General features: G+C 32.9%; 1 protein-coding gene across 2 annotated transcripts in view; it reads right to left on the reverse strand.

Moving 5' to 3' along the window:
- Nucleotides 1-1790: 1790 nt before the first annotated feature.
- The window catches only part of LOC107741202 (butyrophilin-like protein 2), a 10680-nt gene continuing 3118 nt past the window's right edge, over nt 1791-9352 (reverse strand). Inside the window, exons 5-21 of one of the 2 annotated variants that reach the window (XM_016553839.1) lie at nt 9213-9253; nt 8813-8840; nt 8541-8593; nt 7741-7765; nt 7477-7532; nt 7169-7196; nt 6761-6813; nt 6595-6610; nt 6182-6508; nt 5583-5644; nt 5268-5295; nt 3860-3912; nt 3563-3584; nt 3100-3426; nt 2748-2827; nt 2292-2352; nt 1791-2147 (exon numbers count right to left, since the gene is read on the reverse strand). In XM_016553839.1, coding sequence (XP_016409325.1) covers nt 2068-2147; nt 2292-2352; nt 2748-2827; nt 3100-3426; nt 3563-3584; nt 3860-3912; nt 5268-5295; nt 5583-5644; nt 6182-6508; nt 6595-6610; nt 6761-6813; nt 7169-7196; nt 7477-7532; nt 7741-7765; nt 8541-8593; nt 8813-8840; nt 9213-9253 — 1340 coding nt within the window. In that variant the 3' untranslated portion in view covers nt 1791-2067. Of the gene's footprint in view, nt 2148-2291; nt 2353-2747; nt 2828-3099; nt 3427-3562; nt 3585-3859; nt 3913-5267; nt 5296-5582; nt 5645-6181; nt 6509-6594; nt 6611-6760; nt 6814-7168; nt 7197-7476; nt 7533-7740; nt 7766-8540; nt 8594-8812; nt 8841-9212; nt 9254-9352 lie in introns of those variants that run through there. The other variant, XM_016553840.1, reaches the window with a different exon arrangement.

The raw sequence follows: 9352 nt of genomic DNA on the forward strand, positions 1-9352 counted from the left end.
GAGACAAGACGCTGTGGTGGTTAAATTATTAAAACTAATTTAGTACTATAACATACAGGATCCTGCAAGTCATCTGTAAGAGAAAAAGACTAGACCCGCAAATCCGTGGCCACAGAACAGCAGAATATGAATGCAATGCGCAAAGTCTCTCATTAAGCACTTTTAAACCTCCGTAGAAAACCATAAACACTTAATATGGCTTAATTTGTTAAGATAGTGATCTTTAATGCCCTGGGCTGCGTTTACCAAAAGCATTGTTAGCTAACTATGGTCACAAGTTCCACTGAACTCTATTGGTAACTGAACTACGTTACAGTAACAATGGAACTTGAGACCATAGTTGCTTTTGGGAAATGCACCCCTGGTCTTTAATGGGGAGTGTTGCTCAACTCGTCTCTACAGAATCCCCCACAGGTGCTCAAGAGTGTTAAGATTGATGTGAAATACATGCCCACTGATAGATTTTCACCTTGGAATAATGCATATTGTCATTGTCATATTGAAAAAATGCCCAACAATGCATGGAATGAGAAGAGGGTAACACCTTCTGTTTCAAGTTTTTGTATTACACCACACAGTGGTGTGTGAATTCATGACAGCATTGGTAAAGCACAACTCCCTTTCACCTTCAGCACTCATACATCCATCTCATACAAGAGCTTAAGGCTACAGTAGGTAGTTCCAGTGTGGATAACCACCATGCATGTCACTTATGCAGGTTGCATCTGACTCTGTGAGATAAACTGTCTTTTCATAGCTTTTGAGACACTTGCTTGGTATTTCTCCTGCTCCTTTTCCAGCAAAAAATAAATAAATAATCACTCATCACTAAATGAAAGCTTAAAGTGAAGGCCTGATTATTTCAGGGGCCTTGTCACAAGTACATTGTTTTTGAATTTCGGTGTTACTTTTGCTATATTTTCACACTTTGATTGAAAACATTGATTTGGTAGTCCTCTTGTACCACTGTCTCCTTTTGGGCAATTAAATAAGTCTCCTGACAGTTCTCTCAGTTCTCAGTTTTCTGACCGGTGTTGCAGCCTGGAATTAAACCACACCATGATGGTTTCGTCTGGCCAGAGAAGAACTGGTCCCCCGACTGAGCCTGGTTTCTCCCAAGGTTTTTCTCCATTTCTGACCGATGGAGTTTTGGTTCCTTGCCACTGTCACCTTTGGCTTGCTTAGTTGGGGACGTTTAACTGATTGTACAGACACTATTGGAAGAGAGCTGAACTGGATGATGACATCACTGAATCATCAGTGAACTGGCTTTAGCTGGAATAATGACTCTTTGTTATTGTCTTCTTGCATTATTGACAAACTATTTTCCTGTTTGACGACACTGTAAAGCTGCTTTGACACAATCATATATATATATATATATATATATAGTGATGATGACACCAAGTGATCATAATAGAATTCTCTCTGCCTAAAAAAAAAAACTGGATCATTTCACATTTGCTCAATTGAAAATGATTTTGAGAAAATGACTTTTGAATGTTTTGTATTTTCAAGGTCCACAGTCTTGATTCCTTTTAACTTAAACTTTAATAAAATTGTATAATATATATATTTCTTGTAGCTGTACATGATTCTTTGTGCGTTTTAATCATTCAGATTTTTCAATTTTTAGCCTAAATATGTATGTGACACAGGAAGACACAGAAAAGAATGTTGCAAATCAGTTGTCGAATAAAGAAATCCTACTTTTATAAGGGCATGGTTCATTATAGAATATTTCTAAATAAATGAGCATTTATGAAGCTGCTTTATTTTAGTTTGTGGAAGGTTACAAATATACATTAAGTACAGTGTAAATTCATTGTAATTACACTTATCTTCTTCATGATGTCATGCCTTAATGTATATGTATTTTTGGAGTTTAAAAAAAATCTGAAATATTGATTGCAATACATTTCATGAAATTAAGATAAGGCATTAAGCATCAACCTGACATTTGTATGTTATAGGTAGCTATTAAAAAGGGATTTTATTGGTCTCTCTCCAACAACTGAGAATGAGGGTTGAGTCTTAAGACTCTGTCCAAGTCCATTCTGGTCTCTTTCAACTCCAATTGAGACAACCTTCTCTGTAAGCCCTGATCATCATTTGATGAAGCTGCTGCATATTGTTCACTTTCATTTCTGAAAAAATAAATAATGACCGGTTATGTTTATAGTCATATATTAATAGTTTTTAATTGTTGTTCCAGTATCTGAAAGAATAGTCTGTTTCTTGGGTCTAAATCTTTCATACACGTGGTGAAATGACACTTCAATTACACTCACCTGACATTAAAGCAGATTCATCCATTTCAATTGTCTCCTCTTCAGTCCATATTTTATCTATCTGTAAATTGAAGAAAATGGTCTTACAGAAGTTATACAAACTAGATATGAAAACATGGTAAATAATTTCTTTAATTTATTTGTTGAGATTAATACATTATTGTATTAACATACTACATTAATTTAATAAATAAAAAATCTCATTCTGCTGTATAAATAAACAATTTCATTTTATAGTTTTTTTTTTTAACTGACTTTGTAGAAAAAGTATTTTTGGTCTTACTTAACTCACTAAATGCTTGTTATGAGTGTCAAGTTTAAACCATATAAAATGATCTGATATCCTTGACATATCTGGCAATATTTAGACCAGACATCATAAATATTTTTCTGTCAAACAACTTTTGAAGGTACAGTGCAGTCACATTAAATGAATTAACCTGTAGGCTTTCTTACCTCAAACAGTAATAGCTGAATAGATTGGCCTTGAAATGTTGGTGACTGACTTGCAGGTTGGACTTCAGGTTTTATCCTCACTAAGAAGATGATAACTCAAGTGTGAATATAGGTTTGTGTGAAATCTGTGATCTTAGATACCCAAGTTATCCTCTTAGATGACTACCTAAAACACTAATTAACTTAGGATTGGGCTTCTATAAGTGTCTTTACTATAATACAGCTTAAAATAAAAATGCATACCATGCAGTTTCTTTATGCTGAAAAACACGGTTTCAGTTTACTTCATTCTGACAAAAGATTGTTAATTAGCACTCTGGGCTGATGTAGTATGGACCTGCAGAATACTCACCTCCTACTGTAATCTGCTGTGTTCTGTCTCCACTGATGACCTGACAATAGTAATCACCAACATCTGAGACACTGAAGTTATTTAGATGTAAGGACACAGTTCCTCTCTGCAGTACGTGAGTGTCGAGACTCGCTCTGTCTTTGTAGTTCCTCCCCTCAATCACATGTCTGTTCTTGTAGATGCAAACACAGTCTGTCTCCTTAAACCATTTGATCTGCATGGCAATGGCACAGATTTCAGGAGTCAAGTGACAAGGAACAATGATTTTAGACCCCATAGAAATCTGTGCTTCTTGAGATGTTTGATGAATAACAAGCTGAAAATCATCTGAGAGGAAAAGAGAGAAAGATGGTCTTACATGCATTACAACTTTCACCTTTACTTACACAAACACTACACAAAAATTGGTAGGTCAAAAATATTAGAATGAATAAAACCAATGAAGTGTTTTAAGACAACATACCAGATACGCTCTTGCTGTAATTCTAATTTAGCGAAAACAAACAGGGAAGAGATTTTAGACTTCTTCCAACATAACATCCAAGAATATATTTCACAGTGATTCTTTATGAAAGAGTCACAACATAAAGCCAGTTTTGGCAATGTAACAATATGCAGTATAAGAACATTTTGGGTGAATGAATATTAAATTTATTTATACTTCATTTATTAAGCAATGAATGGTGTGAAAACCTAAACCATACAATATAAAACAACGGCGTCAGTTTATGGACAGTATTAATGTGTACACATAGCCTACCCCATGTTGTTTCTCATCTGATTCGCTTTGATGTGAAGTGTGCCTTGATAATTCTATAATGAATAATATAAACACAATGAAAAACAAGAACACTCAAACACTCTTCACAAAAAAGTTCCACACATGTAACAATACTATATATTGTCACAATTCTCGGGAGGTAAGGAGCGTGGAACGAGGAAACACGGAGATACTTCAATTCACAGTCTTTAATGATCACACGGGGAACGTAGGAGACACAGGAACACATGGAATGACGTTCGAGGACCGACAAACACTAACTGAAAGGACTGGGGCTTTTAAACACTGGGTGATTGGGAAAACACAGGTGCAAGGAATGACTAATTAAAGGGAACACGGCACACCTGGGGAGGGAAAACACAACACAAAGAGTCCAGGGGCGTGACAACTACCTATATCAATATCAATATCAATATTATTACCTATATCAATATCGATATTATTACCTACACTGTAAAAAAAAATCTTAATTTTACAGAAAATAACTGTGATTTTTTTTCAGGTTGTTTTCTTTTATTTTGAATTGCAGTCAAAACTCTGTAAAATTATCTCTGAATTAACTACTTGGCTGTTATTTTAAGTATTATGACATTAATGACAAATTACAGTAATTCAAATTTTTTATGCAGAAAAACTACTGTATTTTTATACAGTATGTTTTCTGTTTTCTTAAATTACAAACAAATGTATTTAAAATTACAAAAATAATCTGTAATTAATACAATAACAAAACCATTAGATGATAAAATGGTCAAATGACTGGTAGCAACAGCTGCCAAACAAAAACCATAAAATTAAAGTAAAATCTCCTTATTTAAATAAGCTGAAAACACTTTTATTTTACAGGTATTTCCTGATTTTTTTATGATCAAACACCTTCACTGAATTTTTTTTTATATTAAACTATACATAAATGCATGGTGCTGTTTTTTTTCTTCTAATTGTTTAAGCAACTTTATTAATTATATATGGTTTATAAACATTATTTTAAACATTATGCACTTTTTTTCAAAGATAGTCGTGTTATTTTATTACGCTTTGAAGAAACGTGCATAATATTTTGCTCGATGTGCCCTCTTGTGGCCTCAGGAGAGAAGCCAAAAGCTTTTTTTCCCCCTAACTGAAATTATGCCTTTTAAATTGAATATAAATCGAATTTTGATAATATTTAAGTAGAAAATTCGAATTTAGTTTTTCAGTCATTTTGACAGCCCTAACTCACAGCCTTTCACACTCTCCAGCACGGCTAGCTCTAATTTGTGTGCCACACAGTGGATTATATACACACACACACACACACACATACACAATATATATACATATATACATATAAACTTAGATTACAAAAGAATATAAATTACAAAGCAGATATTTTAAGACAACTTACTGTTAGTTGGTTCTCTTGTCCTTTCATCCTAATTGAGATTTAATGGTTTAACAATGTATTTGCAACTATATTTACAGTTGATATAATAATAAGTTTCATTGTTTTTATATGTTAGGGTTACTATTACATTAAGCAAATTTGCAATTTAGCTATTTAGTATTTTAATGAGAGAGAAAGAAGATCTGCAGGAAGGGTGCTGATTATTGAAAGGCAGTTTCTAAATTGTTTTACAATATTAAATTCATAAGATTAGTTTGATATTATTTGAAGGATAATTTACAATGGATAATGTGAAGGTAAAAGTTGTTTTCTTACCTCATTTCCTTCTGGAAATATTGGTGACTGACTCATAGACTGCACACCAGGATTTATCCTCACTAAGAAAAACATTACTCAGGTGTAAATAGGTTTGTATGGAAATTATGTTCTTAGATAACTTAACTAATAGACATCTAAGTGGCATGAATACTACATGTTTGCATCCAAGAATTCAATGCAGTTTCCTGTTCTAATATACTAATGTTCTAATATTCCAATTTCATCTGATGATTTTCAAAGAGCATTTGTTATCGTCTACCTTGCAAAATTCAAACATGATTATTGGTCGTTTTTTTGCACTTACATCTCTTACTATTCATGTAGAATACTCAAACTCACTGTTTTATATAGTCCCTGTGAGATGAATGATTCATTTCAGATTAATTTTCATTCAAATTGGTTAAATGTTCCAGTGAAAATTATAACAAGTAAATTGGATAAAGCTGAAATATGCCCATATATATTAGTTTCAGAACAGTTTACCGATCACATACTGATGAGGATCTAACACACCTCTAGATTTCTGTTTCAGTTCAGATTCGTTCTGATGTGACATTATTAATGAGCACACTGATCTGAAGTAGAGGACTTCTCACCTCTTACTGTTATCTTCTCTCTTCTGTCTTTACTGATGACCTGACAATGGTAATTTCCGATATCTGACAGCCTGAAGTTTTTCAGTCGTAAGGACACATTTCCTTCCCTAAGCTTGTGACTGAACAGACTCGCTCTGTCCTTGAACAAAACCCCTTCTGTCACCTGCCTGTCCTTATACAGGCAAACACGGGCTGTATCGTTAGACCAACTGATCTCCATGTCAACAGCACTGATTTCAGGAGACAAATGACATGGAATAATCAAATCAGACCCCAAAGAAAACTCTGGTTCTTCTGTTGTACTGGGAACAAAAAGCTGAAAGTTCTCTGTGAGGAAAAGAGAAAAACGATGGACTCACACTCCTCAAAATGTAACTTCCTGTGGTTGAATAAGAAAGGTTTTTTTTACTTACTGTTCAAGACTTCCATCTTGGCATTCCAATTGAGGTGAAAGCAAATGCAAAACTTTTGTTATTTTAGAAGTGCAACATTAAAAGTGTTTATTGAGTGATATATATATATTTTTTTTTATGCTTAATTTATAAATGAATCGCACAATGTATTCATGTGTGCACCTACCCCATGCTGGCTCTCGTTTGGTTCATTGTGATATGAAGTTTGGCTCAAAAAATCTATAAAGCAGAAAAAAGCACACTTCTCAAATAAGATTTACATATCACACAGATTATGAGATATGATATTACAGAAATGTGTAAATAAATTTAAAACTCCATATGTTCATATGCACATATAGGGAGAGCAATGTAATAACCCTAACCTAAAGACAAAAGAGGTACAAAGTAATGTGCTTTTAAAGTAGACACATTATTACCCACAGACACACAACATTACCCACATATTTTCTATCTATAAAAAAATTATTTGGTGTCATATAAAGCAGTCTTTAAACATCATATCACAAAATTCTTTTTAATGAATAATGCACACTCATTTGATGACAAAGTCAATGATTTTAAGGCAACTTACCTTTGCTTTTGATTCCCATTCTGTTATCCTAATTAAGATTAAAACAAATGCAGTTTAATTTATTTTATGATGTATTGTATGTGTATATATTTACTGTATGAATAGGTTATTAAAGGGGTCATATGACGCTGCTAAAAATAACATTATTTGGTGTAATGAAATTTGTTTATGTGGTTTAAGGTTAAAAAAACACATTATTTTCCCTGGAAGGCCAAACCAAGTAGTTTCGCTTTCACAACAAAAACACACCACAACATGGCGGCGGCGGCAACAATACTACAGCAAGAATAAAAGTTACTGTCATATACCCCAGGCTGCTCGTCTGGATGGCTTAGATCTGATTTGATGTACTGTGATGATAATTCTATAACAAAGAGAAAAAATAACCAATAAAAAGTAAACCCTCGTTAAAGGCAAGATCAAAACTATTTATTTTCATACTTTCAGTTACATTAGTGATTTTTAGCATAGAACTTCTACTATTAATACAAATTATGAATTTAAATGTTAATTTTTAAATGTGCAATGCAAATACTACTTATTACAAAGAGTCAATGATTTCCAGAACTTACTGATGTCTGTTTCTCCCTTGTAATCCTAAATTAGATTAAAACAAATAAGATTTTTTTTTTCTTTTTTGGCTAAACATAACATTATCACACACTTGTTTACATTCAGTGCAAACTGTAATATATACTACAGCATGCAAAAAAAAAAAAAAAAGTTAAATAAAGAGAAGTTATATGCTATTTGTACAAAAGGTGAAACATGATCTGAAAATAGCCATTGCCAAAAAAAAAAGGATAATATAAGCGGCCAGTTGATAAAAACTAGAATATCAGAATCGACTGCAGACAGTAGATTATTTTCCTATTTTAGCACAGTCAGTTTAAAACTAGATTTAAGACCCATCTTTTTAACCTACAATACGCATAACACACTAGCACATATCTATAATTTAAAGTCAAGTCAAGTGCCTTCTATGACACTACTGACACACCTCTGTGAGCTGCTTTATAGCTGAATCAAATGTTTATAATTGTCAAATTTTGCAGTTATTGAACTGAACTGAATCAACATTGAACTGAATTGAGCTGAATAATGACATCTTCATTCATTTAACTTTTTTTATATTTGAACTTTGCACAGTTATTGATCTAACCTTAATTAACACTGATGAGTTTACAGGAGCTGAATAATGACACTATTGTCTTATTAGAGCTGCTTTACAGCAGAATTTAAATTTGTTTCATATTTGTCTCAAAGTTGGCATCATTGATTCTGTTTCATACTGTGAGGCTGCTTTAAAACAATCTCTGTTGTATAAAGCGCTATATGAATACAGGTGACTTGATTTGACATTCACACATACCTTACGCTGATCCTTCCCTGAAGCACTGTGATATGCAGAGTGGATTGATAATTCTTTAATGCAGAAATAAGATCCACACATCACATAGATTATGACAGGTGTTTATCAAAATGTCAAATAATAGTTTCATCAAGGGCAATGGGCTCCAGAAAAAAAAGGTAATAAAATGAATGAATGAATGAATGAATGAATGAAAAGTTTTAGTGTTAAGTAAAATATCTCAATACAGTAACTTAATATACTCAATAGTTACTTAATTTAAAACAACTTACGATATATTGCCTCTCCAATCTTGTAATTCTAAATGAGATGAAAAGTAAAACAATGTTGACATAACATCGTCACACAACAGGGGTTCACACTTTATAGTGATTCTAAAGTGGTCAAAGATGACTAAATTATTAGTTATTGTTGTGAAAGACCATTTTGAGGAAAAAGCTGGGAACATTTTGCAATACTGTAAAATTGTGTTTTGTTATATTTGTTTGGCAATGTAATCTAAAATTCAAGAAAATAGAACAATATGTCTCAAGTTGATGCAAACTGATTGACATTACAAGTGTCAATCTAGTGATGATGACCTTTACTGTACTTATATTGTAAAATAGAGATATTTAAAACAACAGTGTGTGCGCGTGTGTGTTAGTTAATAATATTAATGTGTACACAAACCTCAAGCCGATTGTCTGAATCACAGTGATGCTCTGACAACTCTACAAAGCAGAAAAAAATAATATCCTCTTCTCAAATATGATCTGATTCAGACATTCTCTCTCTCTCTCACACATACACACACACACACACACACACAC

This window comes from Sinocyclocheilus rhinocerous, unplaced genomic scaffold, assembly GCF_001515625.1.
Source record: "Sinocyclocheilus rhinocerous isolate Xijiao unplaced genomic scaffold, SAMN03320098_v1.1 scaffold615, whole genome shotgun sequence".
NCBI lineage: Eukaryota > Metazoa > Chordata > Actinopteri > Cypriniformes > Cyprinidae > Sinocyclocheilus > Sinocyclocheilus rhinocerous.